At 57.3% G+C, this 20,405-nt stretch overlaps 2 protein-coding genes across 8 annotated transcripts; both read left to right on the top strand.

Annotated features, from left to right (window-relative positions):
- Window positions 1-2,146: 2,146 nt before the first annotated feature.
- On the top strand, window positions 2,147-4,528 carry LOC124417088 (extensin-like). The gene is made up of 7 exons (XM_046898570.1): window positions 2,147-2,186; window positions 2,309-2,452; window positions 3,034-3,137; window positions 3,210-3,312; window positions 3,388-3,630; window positions 3,727-3,789; window positions 3,871-4,528. The coding sequence occupies exons 5-7, from the start codon at window positions 3,403-3,405 to the stop codon at window positions 4,450-4,452; spliced, it is 873 nt and encodes a 290-aa protein (XP_046754526.1). The 5' UTR covers window positions 2,147-2,186; window positions 2,309-2,452; window positions 3,034-3,137; window positions 3,210-3,312; window positions 3,388-3,402; the 3' UTR covers window positions 4,453-4,528.
- A 1,472-nt stretch (window positions 4,529-6,000) lies between these two features.
- TRPM2 (transient receptor potential cation channel subfamily M member 2) lies at window positions 6,001-20,166 on the top strand. 7 transcript variants are annotated; one of them, XM_040705888.2, is made up of 33 exons: window positions 6,001-6,290; window positions 6,838-7,083; window positions 7,296-7,381; window positions 7,871-8,039; window positions 8,518-8,698; window positions 8,888-9,054; window positions 9,345-9,525; window positions 9,642-9,703; window positions 10,109-10,309; window positions 10,552-10,654; window positions 10,854-10,975; window positions 11,360-11,710; window positions 12,190-12,327; window positions 12,700-12,829; window positions 13,025-13,170; window positions 13,326-13,438; window positions 13,556-13,769; window positions 14,016-14,134; window positions 14,439-14,571; window positions 14,696-14,867; window positions 15,348-15,531; window positions 15,672-15,853; window positions 15,946-16,078; window positions 16,296-16,383; window positions 16,632-16,719; window positions 16,865-17,016; window positions 17,359-17,435; window positions 17,541-17,642; window positions 17,871-17,957; window positions 18,070-18,175; window positions 18,393-18,494; window positions 18,573-18,689; window positions 19,161-20,166. In XM_040705888.2, the coding sequence occupies exons 2-33, from the start codon at window positions 6,889-6,891 to the stop codon at window positions 19,242-19,244; spliced, it is 4,485 nt and encodes a 1,494-aa protein (XP_040561822.1). In that variant the 5' UTR covers window positions 6,001-6,290; window positions 6,838-6,888; the 3' UTR covers window positions 19,245-20,166. The 7 variants fall into 7 exon arrangements, 6 of the variants coding, with proteins under 6 accessions (XP_040561822.1, XP_040561816.1, XP_046754506.1 ...); XM_040705882.2 differs by having other exon boundaries at window positions 19,119-20,166; XM_046898550.1 differs by having other exon boundaries at window positions 6,786-7,083; window positions 19,119-20,166.
- The last annotated feature ends 239 nt before the right edge of the window (window positions 20,167-20,405 follow it).

The following is a 20,405-nucleotide window of genomic DNA, read 5'->3' as shown; positions in this document are numbered from 1 at the left end:
AGCCAGCCTCTGTGGAGCAAAGCAGTTCTCCTTGTTAATTAACTAAAAAAAAAGAAAGAAAAAAAGATAAGGAATTAGAAAAACCAAGTTGACAGATGCCTTTGTTTCCACAATAGCTACATTAGACTGAGGTTGCACAAATCTGTGTAGTCCTCCAGGCACTGAAAGGAACTGTAGATTGTTTTAACTGTAGATTGTTTAATTTACACCTTAATCAATAGGCGAAAGCACACACACGCAGAGCTCTGTAAGAACCTATTTTAAAACCAAATGGCACTTTCTGTTCCATCTGAAGTGCTTTGTCCCTGGTTTGAGCAGACAAAATGCTCTCTGTAAGGCTGCAGCACTTTTGCCCATCAGAAACAACCACCAGCTGTGACACAGAGAACATCCCTAGCAAACAAGTGCTTGATTATTTCCCCCAGCCACTTTGTCCAAACAGCACTCATCAAAAGGAGATCCATGCGATTGAAATACGCTTTCCTTATATCTTAGACTTAGATCTTGGCTTAGATCCTTAGATTGAGCTGGCCTCGGTCTTTGAGACATTCCTAGTTCCACCTTCTTCCCTTTAAGCTCTGCTTTCCCTTTTCTGAGTCTCTGAGTTTCCTAATGAGGCTGGGCACAGGTGAGGACAACATGGTAAAACCTAAGGTGGGTGAGGAAGAAGCAGGTGAGGAACCTTCAGTACCCAATAACTGAATAAGATGGCCAATTAAAATAAACAGAAAATGAGGAAGTTGGAGAAATATCTCCAGCTTCACTCTGAAGACCCAGGATAGCTGACCATTGCAACCCTAAAATTAGATCTGTAGTAAAACGTTGTTTGTTGTTGAGACAGAGACAGAAGAGCAAATCAAATAGGGAAAGAAAACAAGCACAGAGGCACGGTGGTGCCCCCTGGTTAAGGCCACGATTGCTCCTGCTTTAAGTAGTGCATACGGATTTGCTTTCTCCATCACAGAAGGACATCATAGAGTGAGAAAAGATAGAAAGAAGGGGGTTGGGGCACTCACAGCCATACAGTTATGGACCAGCTACAGCAGAGCAGCACCAACATAATTTTAACTAGCATTAGACAGCAAAGGCCTGCTAAGCAGCTTGCCCTGAGCAACTGTTGTCTGCTATTTCCTCCAAGTCCATCCAAGGCAGTCCCAGGCAGAGGCTGGCATCCAGCTCACCACTTAGCTAAGAAGCCTAGAGGAGCTGGGAATGCCATCTGCTGTGCACCCTGCGTTCCCCCAGAGTCTGTGAAACAACAGAGGGTCACACGGCCATCAGGAAAGAGTTGTTTCATCTTTCTGACTCAAACGTTCGCTGTTGAGAAGACTGGAAGGATAAGGGCCATCAGACACCATCCCACCACAGAACAGCACTTACTCACCTTATGAGCTGAGCAATTCCCTTTGCACAGAGGAGCTGGCTGAGAAGATTCAATGTCCTACCTTAGGCTCACGTGCAAAGCTCCAGCGAGGCTGATCAAACCTGGCACGAAAGGCAAACAAAACCTACCAAATCAGTCTATTTAAAACAGCTGTGCCAGCTGGAATTCCTCGGTGCCGCCAATTGCACACAGAGCAGGCATTGCTAAGCAGCTCATCATGTGATGACCACGCCCCGAAGCCCACGTTCTACACATTACGTTTTGCACCTGGTTTGCACCTGAACTTGACTTTAACGCACTGTTTGTCAGCATTGGGCAGGACAGCTTTCCCAGGGCCATGGCACACGGCCCCCAGCACAGAGCAGGGCACGAGCTTCTGGCTCCCTCTGCCGCCAGAAACAGCCACAGTGGAACCGAACACAAAACCCCGCCCCTCCAGGCACTATGTTACTCCTAGAGACCTTGTTTTCTAGCACTGACACTCGGATCCACAACGGAAGAAGTCTCCGGTGATTGATTCCCGATTTCTCCTCTAAGCCACCATTCCGCCCCTCCCCTTGCAGCCGCCTCCTTGCTGCGGGACGCGGTGGGACGTGAGCACGGCCTTTCAGCCCCCGCCCCGCCCCTCCAGGACACCGCAGCCAATCCGCAGTCGCCGCCTCGGCCGGCGGCCAATCCGCGCCGTCCCCCACCCCAGCCTGCTGGCGGCGCCCAATAGCGGCGGGACGAGGGGCGCGTGCAGCCGGCCCGGCCCCGCCCACCGGGGTTGCGGCGGGAGGGCGCGGCCTGGCGGCCGTTGGCGGTGTGTGCAGGTGGCGGATGGGGGGGGGGGTAGGCCCTGAGAGGGGCCTGGCGGTACCGGGGGGGACCTGACGGGAAGCCGTGTCCCTGCAGTCACCCAGCACCCCTCCGTTTCCCCCATAGCGCAGCCATGAGCCAGCAGCGAGGCCGAGGGGACGCCGGGGACGCTGTCCGAGAGCCGCAGGCCGGGCCCGGCCGTGTCAAGCGTCGCAAGACCAGGGGCGAGCGCAACCGGGCCAAGTTCGGCCCCAGCTTGCGTGGCGCCAGGTGGAGGGGGGGGAGACACCCCTGGGGAGGCCTCCCTCCGCCCCGCACCCTCCAGCCCCCCCCCAGCCCCCTGCCGCCCCCCCGGCCCGTCATCATCACCCAGCAGCGCCTCTGTCGCCCCCGGGGGCTCCTGGGCCGGGGGGTGGCCTCCATGGATATAAAGCGGTTGTTGGAGGGTGGGCAGGGGGCAGAGCCCCCCCCAGCGCCTCCTGCTGAGGAGCTCACAGGGCCTCCGGAGTCCCCTCGGTCTGTCAAGGGGATGGAGAATGAAGGGCAGAGGTCACCCTCGCCTCCAGAAAACCCCCCAGAGAAGGCGGTTGGTGGCAGAGACTCCCTCAGCACCGTGACCTCTGCCCGGGGGCTGGCTGCCCGCCTGTGTGCCCTTCTGCCACAGCCCCCCGAGTTCTGGGGGCGTGTGCTGGCAGAGGAGAGACGCCGTGCGTTGCTGGCCGTCCTGCTGGAGCATCACCACACCCTGCCTGACCTGGCCGCTCTCCTTCCCCACAGAAGCGTGGGGGCCGCAGCGGGACTCTCCCACGCGCAGCCCCCTGTGCCATCCCCTGCCTCCCACTCACCCCCAGGGCTTAGCACTGCTGAAGCTGAGCTGCTTCCCCAGCCCATGCAGAGCAGGGACACAGCGCTCCATCACAGCCACCCCCTCACACCCCCACAGGCCATCACTCAGGTGAGTGCCCCAGAAAACATTATTTCCCCCAAACACCTTTTTTCTCTCCTCAAAGAGGTGATGCCTCCCCAGATATCGTCTTTTCCCTGTTGCCAACCTTGCTCTCCTCCTGCAGTCACCAACTTCTCTGTCCCAGTTCTCTCCTGTTTTCAGCACTGAGACGAAGAAGAGGCAAGTGAGTATCCAAACAGGGGTGACCCCATCCCCCACGTCAGGAGGAATTGATTCACGCTCCCCCCCCCTCCTGCAGAGCTTGTTCCCCTGGATGTCAGAGGATGAGGATGACGCACATCTTGAAAACCCAGCTCCGCAGTTCTGGGTGCGGACCCCCCCACCGCCATTCAGGCCCACCTCCCCTGCACACTCCCCCATCTCTCACCCCCGTGTAAGGCACTGCACAACCGAGACAGAGCTGCCACCCCAGCCAAGGCGGAGAAGGGACCCAGCCCCGCACTACTGCCGCTGCCGTGCCCCCCTGCAAGCTGTTGCTCAGGTGAATGCCCCAAAGAACTGTTTTTCCCAAAAAAACATTTGTTCTTCACTGCCTACCTCTTTGTCCCTGCTGCCAATTGCACTTTCCCTCCCTCAGACTCCAAGCCCCCCAGCTGTCCTGCCGCCCCCTGTTTTCGGTGCGCAGAGGAGGGAGAGGCAGGTGAGTTCCCAGATGGGGGTGCCCGTCCCTGTCCCACCCCCAGTATGAGAAGGGATTGATTTATGCCCCCTCTTCCCTCAGAGCTGGTTCCCCTTGATGTCGGAGGATGAAGACGACACACAACCTGAAAATTCAGCCCCATTCTGGGTCCAGACCCCCTCACCACCACTGTTTAGGGGGCGGACCCCCCTCCGCATCCCCTTGAGGGAGTCAGGCTGCACATGTCGGGTAGCATGGAATCCCAGGGCAGGGGACGCAGCTGAGGGGCATGGCCAGATCCGCCCACGGTCCTGCGTACCACAGTGTCACCGGGCATCGCAGCATCCCTTGGCAGGGCTGCAAACCCCCCCACAACCACATCAGTGCCGTGGGAACAGGCAGACACTCCCTGCCTTGCACCGGGGGACATGTCTTTGTGCTCCCTCCCCACACCACCCCCACAAGCACAGCCCCTGTCCCCACAGCTGGCCGCACCCCACCTCGGACCTCCCCATGTGCCACTGCTTGCCCCCCACCAGCTACCGGCCGCAGGGCTACAGGGGTCCAACAGAGCCACGGCACAGGGGGTGGCACTTGTCCTGCTGCCCCCGCAGCGCTGCTCCCCGCAGGGCAGGGGATGGGGACTCCAACCCTAACGCCTGGCTCTTCCCTTGCATGTACTGAGAGCACAGCAGTGCAGAGGAAGACTAGCTTTATTGGGGTGCCCCTCCCTGTGCTCAATAAAGGCTGTTATGCCCTATGGCTTTTTCTCTGATGTTTCCTTCTGAGGACCGCCCCAGCTCCTCCTCAGCCCACAGCACCAGCGGGTTGGGTTGTGAACATGAGATGGTGAATGTTGATGCTCTCAGGTTTTTTACTTTGCTGACATCTCCAAAGTGAATCTGCATGCCACCAAAAATGACAGCAAAGCACTTGTGTGTAAGCATACATCTTCTGAGTTAATTAGTGGGTTAAGCCTTCCATTCCTTGGGTTTACAAGACTGATCACGCATGCAGAATGCAGTGAGAACAATTCCTCTACAAAGGTGTGTGTGACCTAACTTAAATTCTGGGGACACTTGGATGTGACACTTGGGTGTTCCAAGCCCTGCTCCATCTGTCTCAGCTTGCTGGCCTGCACTGCCTGCCTGGCACAGCTGCTCGGGCTGCATCCAGTGCTGTGCCACTACCAGAGCCCAGCACCTGCTGTACCAATGGCCCAGAGTCGCCATCTTGTGCTGAGGACCCAACGCCGCCATCTTGTGCCAAAGACCCAGAGCCGCCATCTTGTTCCTGGACACCTGGCCTCAGGGCGGACTCCATCCTGACACAGGGCTGGCGCCACAGCTTCAACAGAAGCAGTGGTGGAGCACTTCCACTCACCACTTGTGCAGCTCTTTGGCTGGGTGTGGGGAACATAGCCCTGCCAGGTTCCACCACTGTACGATGGACACAACTCAAGTTCCTGTGGTACAGTGCCATCAAGGACAGCTTGTGGCAGCTCAGGGTCCTGCAGGGAGAGCCAGCTGCAGGCAACCACACACACTGCTGAACTGTGCTCTGCCCCTGAGCAGGTAACCAGGCCTCACCTGGTGTTGGCAGCCCTAATTGCTATGTAACTAAATGCTTACTGATCCCCTCACAATGCCTTGTCCTGCAGCCCTTCACATGGAATACATGGGTTCCATGTGGGTCCCACTGGGCCACAGTGGTTTTGGCATACACACAAATGAAATAAAACCACTGTCTCCAGAGAGCCAGCCAGCTGAGGGCGGATGAACAGTTGCATTAATGTGTAATTACTGTGCAGTCTTCCCTTCCCTGGCTTCCCTTCTTTTGGCAGTGCAGCGTTAATTACAACTGAACTGTAAAACATTGCACATGGATTTTATTTACTGCCTTATTAATGGCATCCAGCAAATCTCAGCAGTTTGCTCTTGTTCAAGGAAATGACAAAAACCCACTGCACAGAGGCTGATGCTAACTTACATGCTTTGGCTAGGAAAGGAGCTATAGGATGTGGCCAAAACACCACGTTTTCACTCAGACTGCGTGCTTGCTCAACGTGCTGCCCCAGCATCTCAGCTCATTGCAACATGAAGGGGTGCACACGGCTTCGGCCAGCAGATCTGAGGGCTGTGCCTGTGGTGGATAACTGGCAGTTATCTCCCTGCCCAGCCTGCCCACAGCATGACCCAAGAGGCTGCCGGCACTGGGCTGCTGAGCGCTCCCAGACTGCAGGAGAAGCGTGACTCAGGCAGACTCAGGGCTTGCCTTTGTGCTGCAGCTTCCAGCAGGGCACAGGGACTGCTGCTGCAGCCTGATTTGCTGGGAGGCTGCCAGCCGCCCTGCCTTCTCCTCCTCTCTGCAGGCAGCTTGCAGGCAGCTCTGCCCTGTTCTCCACTCACCGCTGCGTCTCGAGCAACAAGATGACCTGCCACAGGGACATGGCAGGCTGACATCCCCATGGCAGGCCTGGAGTGGAGGAGCCGGTGATGCAGGCGGAGGATGCTGTGGGGAAGGTATGGCTGTGTCTGTGGGAAGCAGGGAGGGGGGGTGGCATGGTCTGCAGACAGCTTGCAGCACCCGCGTTGCATCCCTGTCCCCACAAGGTGCTGTGACTATCCTGCTCGGGTGAGGGGTGACCCCGGGGTGAGGGGCCGCATGCTGCCTGCAGTGTGCAGCCGAGCTGGGGGCGGGCAACTTGCACTCTGCCATTGTCCCCAGGCCCTTAAGGACACTTTTCTGAGTGCTGTCCTTTGGGTTCCTGGCTGCTCCCTGCCTGCAGCAGAGCTGAGCCTGGGGGAAGGGGACCTGAGTGCAGTGCAGCCATTGTTCTGCTCCACCGCTTCTTCCTGACACCAGGAAGTCCTCTGAGCCCTTATCTTTATGGCTGTGATGCAGGGTTCAGCTGGCAGCCAAAATCCTCTTTAAGCTCAGGCCTGCTGACCCACTGCTTTGCCACTGCCTTACCGGTGTGCTGTGCTCACTGCCTAACCGCAGCCCTTCCTGCCCAGGGTGACCCACTGCCTTCAGCTCACGTACATCCTTTTCCTTTGCTGCACTCAGGATGGAGATGTGCAGCACCTCCCCACCTAGGAGCAGGAGAGAGGAGCAGCCATGGCGGTGCGTGGCCGGCACACCAAGGTGCTCCCCTCCCAGCTGAACAAAGTGTGCCCTGAGAGAGGGGACGGCCCCACCACACACCCCAGGGAGATGAGCGACTTCGAGGTGGTCCCCAACCTCCAGCAGAGCAGCAGCAGCGTGGCTAAGGGCCAGCGGAAGGCACATTTCCCCTCTGGCAGCAATGAGAAGGCAAGTTGGGGTTCTGGAGCTGGAAGAAGTGGGAGCTGGCCACAAGTGGTGGGAGAATAGTTGTCCTGGGACACATCGGTGGGGAATCTCAGGCTGGGGGGAGCATTAATAAGGCCCCTAGGTATGCTCCAAGCACCAGTGTCTGGCCCCTGGCGCAAGTTCTGACCCTTTGTAGAAACAGTGACCCCTCACTGCTCTTCCTGCTCCCTCAGGAAAATCTCATCTCATGGATTCCTGAAAACATCCGGAAGAAAGAGTGCACATACTTTGTGGAAAGCTCCCAGACCTCAGACTCTGGGTAAGTCAGACTGTCCCTCTCCTGCCTGGGAACAAAAGGGACATCTGGGGACAAAGCTACGTCACTAGAAAATCTCACCTTTCTGTTCAGGAAACTGGTACCAAGGGAATTCACAAAGTCCTTTTGGCTGTGTTCCTTCATCCTGCTCTGTGGCACTGCGTGGCCGATAGCCAGCTGCCCAGGCAGTTACCCTTCTGATGCTTGCCATGCAGTCATTTCCATTCATACTTTATCCTGTGCAACCATCCGATTTCTATCGTAAACCACCATAGATGAAAATACCATTATTTTCTATGTTTTCTGCTAGAAAAAGCCCTTGTTCCTGCACAAATTCTGAGCTGGAAGTCAGGTTGGGTGGGAGGAGCTGGTGCCTGTGGTGTTGTGATGACGATGCCAGCACCTCCCAGCTGGGCTGAGGCAGGTGGGCCATTGGGGCTTTGTCCTTTGAGATTAGCTCATTTCCCACGGAGCTGATGGTGTACATTGCAGGAGGGTGGTGTGCGAGTGTGGCTACCTCAGGGAACAGCACCTGGAAGATGCTGCCAAACCTCCCCTCTTCCTGGGGAAGGAGTGGGACCCCAACAGGCACATCCAGGAAATGCCAACAGATGCCTTTGGTGACATCCACTTCACGGGCCTGGGACAGAAGACAGGAAAGGTGATTTGTTTCTCCCCTGTGTGGTACAATGGGAGTCAGTGTTCAGATCTTGCCCAGACAGATGAAATGCAAGTATTTCCCTCCTGGGGAGAGGAAGTTAGGAAAGCATGGGAATGCCCCAAAGGCAGCGCTCATTCATGCAGAGAAAGGCGGATGGGACAACATCCCTTCTCTCTTCCAGCCCTGTACCCGGTGCCTTTCTGAAACAGTAAGACTGGTCTCCATGCTGTGAGGCCCATGCTCCAAGGCATGGCTGTTCCCTGTCCCAGTACTTAGGCAATCATGGGGATGCCTGCTCCCAGGGAAGTGGGATGGAACAGGGTCATGCACCAAGAGCTGGGGAAGCAGCAAGAGACCTCTGCCAGGAAATGGCATGGGAAGCCCCCGTTTCTTTGCTGGGACAGGAGAAAGTGTGGTGGAGTTGCCCTGCCCCCCAGCCCAGTTCTTTCTACCCAAAATACATGTGCTCTTTTTACAGTATGTGCGTGTCTCCTCTGATACTCCTCCTCGGGTCATCTACCACCTCATGACACAGCACTGGGGCCTTGATGCACCCAACCTGCTCATCTCGGTCACCGGTGGGGCCAAAAACTTCATCATGAAGCCAAGGCTAAAGAACATCTTCCGGCAAGGGCTAGTCAAAGTGGCCCAGACCACTGGTAAGAGACACAGCACAGTGTAAAAAGCCCCTCCTGTACTGGTAGGGATTGATGCAGTGGGCAGAGAAAATGTCTTCTGGGGGGTGGAGCATCTTCAAGGACTGGGTGCTCCTGCAGCCGTACAGTGGGATGGTAGGAGATTGCTGTGAGCAGGGTCTCTCCACTCCCAAGCCTCTCTCTGACCTTTAGGGGCCTGGATCATCACAGGGGGGTCCCATGCTGGTGTGATGAAACAGGTGGGAGAGGCAGTGCGAGACTTCGTCCTCAGCTGCAGCTACAAGGAAGGCGATGTTGTCACCATTGGCATTGCCACCTGGGGGACTGTGTACAACCGGGAGAGCCTCATCTGCCCCATGGTGAGCTGGGCCAGAACGGGTGATGCTGCCAGGCTGATGCTTTCTGAAGCCCCTCATGCCCTACCCAGTGCCTTGTGTAGGTGTTGTGCTTCTCCTGGGAACAGCCTAGGAGGGCAAGTGGAGCAGAGGCAGGAGTGTGGGGCAAAGCTGATATGGAAACTGCAGGGACGGCTGTTCTGCCCCTGCGTGCTGTCTTGCTCCCATTCCACATGCTGGTTGATTTGAGCATCTGCTGCTCCCCTTCAGCCCCATCAGGCTTTGCTCAGGGTCTCCCCTCCTGCACCTTACAGGGGGGCTTTCCAGCTGAGTATGTACTGGATGAAGAGAACCAAGGCAGCCTCTCATGTCTGGACAGCAATCACTCCCACTTCATCCTCGTGGACGATGGGACCCATGGGAGGTATGGAGTAGAAATCCCCCTGAGGACCCGGCTGGAGAAGTTCATTTCCAAACAGACCAAGGTGAAAGGAGGTAACAGCAACATATAGCCAGGCCAGAGGCAGGGGAGGGGACGAGGCACAATGGGCCATCTCAGCTGCTCGGGGGGCTCCCTGCAGGGAGGTGACCTGGGCTCTGCTTCCCTGCAGGTGTTGCCATCAAGATCCCCATCGTTTGTGTGGTGCTGGAAGGAGGCCCTGGGACACTCGATGTAAGGAACCGCTCCTGGCCTCTCGCAGCAGAGCCAAGAGGGGTAGTGGTGGAATGGGCTGGGACTGGGAAAGCCAGGAGCCGGGGCAGAGGGCAGAAGGCAGCATGTCTGCTCCTTGCAGGGATCACAGAATCACAGAATCATTAGGGTTGGAAAAGGCTGCTAAGATCACCAAGTTCAACCCCAACCCATCCCCACCATGCCCACTAAACCATGCTACTCAGTGCCACATCGCCACAGTTCTTGAACACCTCCAGGGACAGTGACTCCACCATCCTGAGATCTCCTAATATTGGTGGGAAATGGGAAATGCAGCTGGATAGGAGTGCTGTGGTGTAGCAACAATCTCAGCAGGGCTGCTGGCCTCTTGGTGATACTAGGACCAGCCTCCCTGTTCTGTTGCAGACTATCTACAATGCCATCACCAATGGGACCCCCTGTGTGATTGTGGAAGGGTCTGGGCGTGTGGCCGATGTCATTGCACAGGTGGCTGGCCTGCCTGTGTCCGAGATAACCATCGCCTTGATCCGCAAGAAGCTGAGTGTGCTTTTCCACGATACCTATGAGCAATTCACCGAGGGCCGGGTGGTGGAGTGGACCAAGAAGGTGAGCCTCTTGCAGGCAGACAGCTCCTCTCCCTGAGCATGTGGAGACCCCAGGAGTTCCTGGGGGCAGCAAGGCTCCCACTGGGAGCGTTTGTTCTGGTGGACCCCAAGAGCAGTGTGGCACCAGCCCCAGCTGGGCTGGGGGCAGCACAGCAGGCTGCAGGTGACCCAAGGAGAGCCAGGAGCTGCCCCACACAGGAGGAGATGCTGCTGCTGATTGCCCGCCCGTGGCTTTCCTTGTAGATCCAAGACATAGTGCGGAGCCGGCAACTCCTGACCATTTTCAGAGAGGGCAAATATGGTCAGCAGGATGTGGATGTGGCCATCCTCCAGGCGCTGTTCAAAGGTGTGGAGCTGGGGGGCTGCCTGGGGGCATGAAGGAGATGAATGGAGTGGCAGTCACAAGCTTGGCTTTGGAGACACCAAAGGGCTCCCCAGATGCTGAGCTGGTTGGGAGGAGATGTTTCTCCCAGAGGGTCAGGCCTCTGGGGCTGCTTTCAGAGGGTAAACAATGCTCTGCTCTAACACATGCACTTGGCATGCAGCATCCCGAAACCAGGACCACTTCGGTCGTGAGAACTGGGACCACCAGCTGAAGTTAGCCGTGGCCTGGAACAGGGTGGACATTGCTCGGAGTGAGATCTTCACAGACGACTATGAGTGGAAGGTAAGGCAGTACCTGTGCTGCTTGTCTGCAGCATGGCTGTGTGGGACACGCCGGGCTGGGGGCTGAGGGTAGGAAAGGCTGAGGGGCTTTCTGCCATTCCTGGCCACAAACAACCAAAGCAGAACTGGGCTCAATTTGCTTCACTGCTTGTAATGAACCTTGTTTCCAAAGGTGGTCGGTATTTCATTCAAAACTGGTATCTTCGAAAGACAACATACCAACCTAGAGTCTCTTGATACCTAGACACCTCGTGGTAGCCCTGCCCTGTGGTCTCTGCCAATGCCATCACTCCAAGTGGCTAAAACCTTCACCCATCTGAGCGGGGTGTGAGGTGTGACCCATGTGGGGCCATGGAGCACCTCACCTCTGCCTCTGGTCTGCCAGCCCACAGATCTCCACTCCGTGATGGCAGCTGCCCTGATCTCCAACAAGCCAGAGTTTGTGAAGCTATTTGTGGAACAGGGAGTGCGTCTCAAGGAGTTTGTCACCTGGGACACCCTGGTTTACCTCTATGACAACATGGCTCCATCCTGCCTGTTCCACAGCAAGCTGCAGAAAGTCCTCCTGGAGGAGAAGGAGCACACAGCCAGCTCCAAAATGCCACGAATCCAACTGCATCATGTCTCCCAGGTGCTGCGGGAGCTGCTGGGCCGCTCCACACAACCTCTCTACCCCAAGCCCAAGCACACGGAACGGCCCCGGCTCTCCATCCCTGTCCCCCACATCAAGTTGAACGTAAGCATCTTCAGGTTACGTGGTGGCAGGGTTGCGTTAGGGAGGGGGGCACTGGCTGAAGTAAAGCCCTGGAGGTTCCGGTTAGCTCGCTGTCCTTTTGTCCACTCAAGAATCTTACTTCAAGTCCCTTAAAGCCCTTCCCAAGTCATCTGCCTCACATTCAAAATGCAGCTCCCACTCTCCTACCTGTGCAGCACTGGGTGGCTGTGTGACTGGTGAGCAGGACCCAGTGGGGTGGAGGACAGAGGGGCTCCTTGTACACCGGGCATGCTTGGCACATCCCCTATGATTATAGTCTTAGAAGGTGAGAGGCTTTTCCAGGATGAGCCCTGCCTTGGCCATTCCTCTCTGCAGCAAAGGCCCTTCCATGGCTGGTGGAGGCAGCCACCCAGGGGTCAGGGAGAATTTGTGTTGAGGGACTGTTTCCTCTCGTCAGTCTCTTGGCAGGCAAACAGGTCTGACTGTTGCATACCTCTCAGGTTCAGGGGTCAAGCCTCCGGTCCCTCTACAAACGCACCTCTGGCCGAGTCACCTTCACTATTGACCCAGTGCGTGACCTGCTCATCTGGGCCGTGGTCCAGAGCCGCAAAGAACTGGCAGAAATCATCTGGGCCCAGGTATTGCAGCCCAAACCCATCAGTCCCAGCTGTAAGGCTCAGCTGAAACCAAACCTCCAAAGCCCAAGAGGCAAGACTGCATGTGGAGTCACAAACATCCCATCACCCATGTGATGGGTCCTATTGTCCTGTTGTCCTATTACAAGAGCAGGGCTGTCCCTGTACTCCCAATGGCACTGGGTTACCTTCTGCCCCTGCACCCAGAGAGGAGGACAGCTCGGCCCTTGGCACAGCAAGTTGTCCTTCCTGAGCAGCCAGCCTGGGACATGCTCTTTCCCTCCCATGGAAACACCAATGGACGTGTCAGAACTGCCAGGGACTTGTGGGATGAGGCTCAGCATCCCACACCCTCTCTGACCTCTTTTGCCCCAGAGCCAGGACTGCATGGCGGCTGCTCTGGCCTGCAGCAAGATCCTGAAGGAGCTGGCCAAGGAGGAGGAAGACACAGACACCACTGATGAAATGCTGGCCCTGGCTGAGCAGTACGAGCACAAGGCAATTGGTGAGTGGGAGGAACACCAGCAGCCCAGAACACTCTCACGTCCTGTCATGCAGGATGTGTCTAAAGGGTGGTGGGTACGATGGATGATGGAGAGTCGTGGTGATGCTCACCTCATGCTGCAAAGCTCTCCTTGGTGCTCCTCCTGCTGAGCAATGGGCTGGCCCAGAGCTCAGCCGTATCTCCCTGCTCTTCCAGGTGTGTTCACAGAGTGCTATCGCAAGGATGAAGAGAGAGCCCAGAAGCTCCTCGTCCGTGTCTCTGAGGCCTGGGGGAAGACAACCTGTCTGCAGCTGGCACTGGAGGCCAAGAACATGAATTTCGTGTCCCATGGGGGTGTGCAGGTGGGTTCCCAAGGGTGGTGAAATCACCGGGGAAATCACTTATCCCCGGTACCCCTGTGGAGCAAGCTCAGGCTCCATTCCTGATGAGCTGGACTTGCAAATCAGCCAGGATGCAGAGGAGGCTCCTCTAGCAGTGCTCCCCTCCCTCCTCACAGGCCTTCCTAACCAAAGTCTGGTGGGGGAAGATGTGTGTGGACAACGGGCTTTGGCGGGTGATCGTGTGCATGCTCTTCTTCCCACTCCTCTACACCAGCTTCATCGCCTTCAGGTATTTCTTGCAGCTGGGACACATGCGCGTGGAGGCAGGTTCTGCTTCAGCTCCCTCCTCCAGCTGGCTCATAAACCTCAGGCAGCCGAGCCATGCCTCCATCCTCACTGCCCTCAGGGAGAAGAAGATGCAGCCCATGGGCTGCCTGACACGTTTCCGAGCCTTCTTCACAGCACCTGTCGTCATCTTCCACATGAACATCCTCTCTTACTTCACCTTCCTCTTGCTCTTCGCCTACGTCCTGATGGTCGACTTCCAGCCGTCACCATCCTGGTGGGAGTACCTCATCTACTTCTGGCTCTTCTCCCTGGTGTGCGAGGAGATCCGCCAGGTATGGGGCAGGCAGAGCAGGGCTTGGGAGGAGCTGGGAGGGGCTGGGCTGCCAGGCACCCCTCCGGTGCCCATGGAAGGTCACGTGCTCCTTCCTTGCCCTGGCAGAAAACCCTGTAGGCTCAGGTCTGCTTCAGGTAAGCAGAAGAGTCCAGTGATGGCCAGCAGGTCTCTGCCTCTCGGTAAGGCACGTGAGTACCGTACAGTGGTTTCACTGATGTTCCAACCCCACTTCTTTTCCCAATAGCTCTTGCATGATCCAGATGGGCTCGGAGCCCTGAAGATGGCTTCCCTGTATTTCAAGGACTTCTGGAACAAGTTGGATGTCGGTGCCATCGTGGTGTTCATCGTGGGGCTGACCTGCAGGTGAGTCGCAGTGCTCGGGGCCGAGCTGCAGGCTGCAGTGGGCTCTGTGCTACTTCCACAACTGTACACCTTTTTAACTCCAATTTCTGCTTCAAAAGACTGAAGATTGTCACAGCCACGTGATAAATCCTGACCGATTTACCGCTGTTTCCTGCCGCTTTTAGGGGAGGTGTTTTTCATGCTGCAGCCCTCACTCAGCACTCGCGGGAAGGTCACAGATACTGCAGAAATGCATCGCTTTAAAATCAGAAGAAGAACCACGCCGCTGGCACTGAGATGTTCCTTTCCTCTGTTCTGTGCCCAGGCTGATTCCATCAACGCTATACCCGGGGCGCATCATACTGTCACTGGCATTTATCATTTTCTGCCTGCGCCTGATGCACATTTTCACAGTCAGCAAGACGCTGGGGCCCAAGATCATCATTGTGAAGCGCATGGTGAGGGCTGCCCTGCCTGCCCTGCCTGCCCTGCCCCGCCTGCAGGGGATGTGCCACCCATCTCGTCCTACCCCAGAGGGCACTGTGCTCCAGGACACACTTTTGCTTCATTGTGTCTTTGCAGATGAAGGATGTCTTCTTCTTCCTCTTCCTGCTGGCAGTGTGGGTGGTGTCCTTCGGGGTTGCCAAGCAGGCCATCCTGATCCACAACGAGGAACGCGTGGAGTGGCTTTTCCGTGGTGTGGTCTACCACTCCTACCTGACCATCTTCGGGCAGATCCCCTCCTACATTGATGGTAAGGGACGCCAGCCTTTGGCTGTGTGGCCCGAGCCCGGTGGCTCTGTTACAGAGCCAGGGGGTGCCACACTCGTGCAGCCACAAAGTCCTGCACAGGAGTCCTCTCCGTGCTACAGGGTAAGGCCAGGAGGGAGCAAAGACAAAATGTAGGGCATGTTCAGTGTTGCCACCACTCCAAAGCCAGGGACTGATTCTGCCTAACCGCTCAGGACAACCAGTCAAGATGTGCAAAGGCACAGGAGCAGGGTGCCAGCTGCCAGAGCTGATCCAGCTCCATGTCACAGCTGTAAATTGCCAGGAGTAAGCAGAGTGCTGAGGACAGAGAGGGTGATGTAGAGTGGGCTTGGAAACCCTCAGCACAGACGGCCTGCTCCAACCCCTGCCATGTTCTCAGCCACCCCGATGTCCAAGAGCACAGCATGCTGCGTGAGACACTGAAGGGCTGGTTGCAGTGGAGCAGTGCTGTGCTCTTTTGCAGGGGTGAACTTCAACATCGATCAGTGCAGCCCCAATGGGACTGACCCCTACAAGCCCAAGTGCCCAGAGACCAACGAGGACAACAAGGAGCCCATCTTCCCAGAGTGGCTGACGGTCATCTTGCTGTGCCTGTACCTACTCTTCACCAACATCCTCCTCCTGAACCTCCTCATCGCCATGTTCAAGTGAGTCTGACCTGGAGCCCCGGTCCTGACTGTGGATCACGCAGGCTGTACTTGCAGGCTTGGCCCTAGGCAGGGCAGCCCGCAGATGAGGGGTGCCTCCTTACTCCCCTGCGCAGCTGACGCCCGGGCTCTGTCCCCAGCTACACCTTCCAGCAGGTCCAGCAGCACACGGACCAGATCTGGAAGTTCCAGCGGCACGACCTCATTGAGGAGTACCACGGCCGCCCACCCGCACCTCCACCCTTCATCCTCCTCAGCCACCTGCAGCTCCTGGTGCGGCGGGGGCTGCTCCGCAGGCCGGCCACGCGCCACAGGCAGCTCAGTGAGGAGCAGCCCCTGCCCTTCCTCAGCTCCCTCCAAGGGAGATAATGTGTGCAGGAAACTGACAGCCCTGCCGTCCCCTTCCTCCTGCAGAAGAGAAGCTGGAGAAGAACGAAGAAGCCGCCCTCCTCTCCTGGGAGATGTACCTGAAGGAGAACTACCTGCAGCACCAACAGTGTCAGGAGAAGCAGAACACAGAGCAGAAGATCCGAGACATTGCACAGAGGTACTGTCACACCTCAGACAGGGACGCCCTTCCTGTTCTGGGCAGGAAGGATTTGGGATCGGAGCTGTTGCTGCCCTCCTTGTTATGCATACAGGCAACGGGGGATGCTCGTGAGAATCTGTCTTTCGGAGGTGTAGGCACCCACACAGCGTGGGCTGCTGAGCATCTGCAGCAGCCGTGACTCCTAAGGAGGTTTTTCTCTGCACCATCCCTCCAGAGTTGATGTGCTGGCAGACCTGCTGGACATGGATCGGGTGAAGAGGACGAGTCTGGTGGAGCAGAGATTGGGCGCCCTGGAAGATCAGGTGAGGCAAAAACGGAGCGACTGCCTTGGGAGCATGGGCTTTTCCAAGGGCATGGGTCAACTGAACCACAAGAGGAAGTCCTTCTGAATCAGCTCCCCTTAAAACGTTAAGAGTTTCCTTGAGAAAACAATAGCCTCAAAGAGAAAGGCAAATGGGAAATGGAACACTGGGATGAGCCTCTGCACTGTTCATCCAGCTCTTCTCCTGGCCCTGAGAGGGCCCTCCAGACCCTCACCTGTCCCACGCAGGTCCATCAGAGTGCCAAAGCCCTGAGGTGGATCATGCAGGCACTGCAGGGCAGTGGCTTCAGCTCAGAGGAGGATATGCCGCCCTTGGGTAAGCACAGCCCCAGCAGCACAGCCCAAAGGAATGCCAGGAGCAAAGACACAGCATTAGAGTTCGGCAGTCCCACTAGCCTCAGCATCAGTCCTGCTGAGGCTCAGCACCTGCCCTGTGAGGCCTTGCTGTCTCTGCCTTGCAGTCTCCAGCAGGACTTCAGAGGAAAAGGAGTTGGACCCAGAGGAGAAGCCTGAAGAGAAGCAGCCCCCATACCACGTGCTGGCCCGGAACCTTCTCTACCCAGGGTCCCACACCATCCGCTTCCCCGTGCCGGATGAGAAGGTGCCCTGGGAGGTAGGAGCTCAGGCAGTGGGGCTGGAGGAGGATGGGAAGTGGGAATGGGAACAGAGCCACTGTTGCAGCAAGAGAGAGAGAAGTTTCACATTTGGGAGCTGCTGTTCTCCCCAGCCCTGGGATGAGTGGCTTCTTGGAGACACTGCCAGTGCTCAGTGAACTGGAGCTGGGTCTCCAATGCACAGAGGGTCCAGGCATGGCCAGAGATGCCTCCCCGGGAAAACACTGAGGCTGTGCTCAGTGAAACAAGACTGGGTTTCACGTGGGGATGTCTGGAGGTGTTCTGAATGGACAGGCACGTCTGGGCTGCCAGTGGCACTGACACAACCATATGCCCTGCAGGTGGATTTCCAGCTCTACGACCCTCCTGCCTATTCAGCCGACCACAGGGACACAGCTGTGCAAGACCCCTTCAGACCGTGAGTATCCCCTGGGGGGGCCCTCCCCATCCAGCCTCCCACCTCTGCCCCGTCCCCACACATGGCACACCCTGCCCTCACCACCGGGCTGCCTCCTGTGCCCAGCTCCTTGGAGTCTCTCCTGAAGATCAACTACAATGCCATGGATGGGCTGATCGACAGGCAGAGCTTCCACGGCCTCTATGCCGTGCAGGATGGACTGCCACTGTGAGTGCTCCCAGCATGGGGAGGTGGGCGAGGGGGAGTGGGGCGGTGTCTGGGTCATTGATGAAGATGTTGAAGAGCACCAGAGATGGACCTCTGCCCATGACAGGGGGCTGGAACTGAACGATCCTTAAGGTCCCTTCCAACCCAAGCCATTCTGTGATTCTATGAATTAGGGAGGGTGGTGCAGGGCTTTGAGCAGCCTCCAGCCTGCTCGCTCTCTCCCACCAGGAATCCCATGGGCAGGACGGGGCTGCGCGGTCGCGGGAGGCTGCACTGCTTTGGGCCCAACCATGCCCTGCACCCAGTTGTGACCCGGTGAGCATGTAGTGGTGCTGGGGACAGAATGGAGAAGGGGGCACGAAGCCATTTCAGACCAAAGAGAGGGAGCTGAGCACAGCTTGCAGCATAACCTGGGACTCTCTCACAGCTGGAGGAGGAACTTGGATGGGTCCATTATCAGGAAGAGCCTGAAGAAGATGCTGGAGGTCCTCGTGGCCCAGTATCCCGTGTCAGACGTCTGGGCATTGCCTGGGGTAAGAGCCGGAGCAGAGCAGCTCCAGCCACGTTCTCAAGCCATTGCTGGAGTGCTCCAGGAGCAGCAGTGGGTGATTGAGCACCGCTGAGGCCTTTTGGCAGCGGGAGGAGGGCGGGGGGCCCTGCTGCTTCCTGCTCCCCTCCACCTGAGCCTGGGGCAGCCGTGGGATGAGCCACGCTGGTGGCAGCTGGGCTGTGAGAGCTGTTTGGCTGCAGGGCTCGCTGGAGCCGGGTGAGACGCTGCCGCTGAAGCTCAAGTGGATCCTGCGTCGGGAGTTCTGGCCTCAGTTCCAAAACCTGCTGAAACAAGGCACCGAGGTACGGGCACACAGAGCTCCTGGTGCTCTCAGAGTGCTGGTGATGGCTCTGCTGATGCAGCAGTCCTTCCCTGTGCAGATACACAAGGGGTACCTCGATGACCCCCGCAACACAGATAACGCCTGGGTTGAGACCGTTGCCATCAGTGTGCACTTTGACAATCAGAACGATGTGGAGATGAAGCGGCTGAATTCGGTAAGGGCCTCTTGCCTCTGCAGCTCCCGGCGCTGGCTCCTAGTGGGTGTGGGGCAGGTAAGCCCCCTGAGCAAGGCAGACCCCTCTGAACAGACTGCCCAGGCAGCCATCATCCTTGGAGGTGTTCCAGAACCGTGGGCATGAGGGACACGGTCAGTGGGCATGGGGGGGTGGGCTGGGGTTGGACTTGGGGATCTTAGTGGCCTTTTCTAACCGTAGTGATTCTATGAATTCCTTTGGCTCCAGCCCCAGATCTCTCTCATCAGGAATAAGCTTTTCCAGCTGTGTGCAGGGGAGAGGGAACACAGGGCTACCAATGGGGTGGCACCACAGCAGGGGCCCCAAAACCTCAGGGTGGGAGGCTGGCGGTGCTGCTGAGTGCAGCTGGCCCTGCCACAGCATGCGCATGGTGTCCTGCTCCCCTTCCAGTTCCTCCAGGGCTGCGACCCGGAGCTGTGCATCCGCTGGCAGGTGCTGGACAGGAGGATCCCGCTGCACGCCAACCACAAGCAGCTCCTGCAGAAGGTCTCCACCCTGCTCGGCGCCTACTACTGAGTTCTCAGGCACAGCCAAAGCTGCTGCAGCCCTGGACCAGGATCTGGCTGCTATGCCCCAGCTCACCTGTGAGGCCACGGGCTGCCACTGGAGGCCAGGCAGCTCCCACAGCCACCAGCTCACCCTTACCCACCCGCTATCTGCGTGGGCACTGCGTGTGGGCATGCAGGGCATCCATCAGGCAGCTCTGCTTCCCAGTCTGCTCTCTGAGCCCCAGGAACCTCAGCACAGCTCCTGGAGGGTTGCTCAGGGGCTCCTGCAAGAAGCTGCCCTGCAAGTTGCTGTGACGTCTGTCCTCCTATCTCCAGTTGCCTCAGACCCAGTGATGTACTGAGCTGTGATCCAACACTTGTGAAGGTGAGAGCAGCTCTTGGCTCATACACCTATGGCTTTATACCTCCGCACAAGTCTACCCTCTCAAGTCTTTTGCGATCCTACACGTGTACGCTGAGCACTGCATCACAGCTGATATCCTTCCCTCTGCTAAATGGCACCTGCCTGCCCCACCCCCTTGTGCATATGGACAGAAAAGGGCAGCTTGCAGGGACACACAGGGGTCTGTCCTCTGCAGACACCGGGGCAGGTGGGGACACGAGCAAGGACACGCATGCATCCGTCTCACACATCTCTGCTCACCTTTTCTGCTGCCTGCCATAGGGACGATGAAGCACAGCAGAGACACTTCCCAGGGCCTCTCAGTAGCCCAGAACAGCCCCATGGGGGTGGATTATGCCTAGGACTGCTTAGGGAGGGACTGCAGCTCCCCGCACTCTCCCCATGGAGACACAGACATGGCCAGGGCTGTTCTCCCCCGCTGGTGGCCATTGCAGCACAACTGTGGTTTCACCAGTGAGGCACTGGGCTGGGGGGGAGGGGGCAGCTGGTAACATAGTCAGCGCTGCTCAATAAACAGTGTATTGAACAACTCCAGGTTGGTGCTGTGTCACTGCTGTGTAAGCATGGGTCATTCCTGCAGGCTGTGCTTCCAGGATGTTCTCACCCCAGTCTTACAGCACAAATCAAACCCACGTGCAGACTCACCCACATTATGAGCTTTGGGCTTCCTGGATCCCCTCCCGGCTCCCATCGCCCCTTACAGCGATACTCAGCGGCTCCTCACCAAGCTCCAGCTCTGAGTCATGCTGCTGTGCATCTGACCTT

Source organism: Gallus gallus, chromosome 9, assembly GCF_016699485.2.
Source record: "Gallus gallus isolate bGalGal1 chromosome 9, bGalGal1.mat.broiler.GRCg7b, whole genome shotgun sequence".
Taxonomy (NCBI): domain Eukaryota; kingdom Metazoa; phylum Chordata; class Aves; order Galliformes; family Phasianidae; genus Gallus; species Gallus gallus.
This window is presented reverse-complemented; position numbering and strand designations above follow the sequence as displayed.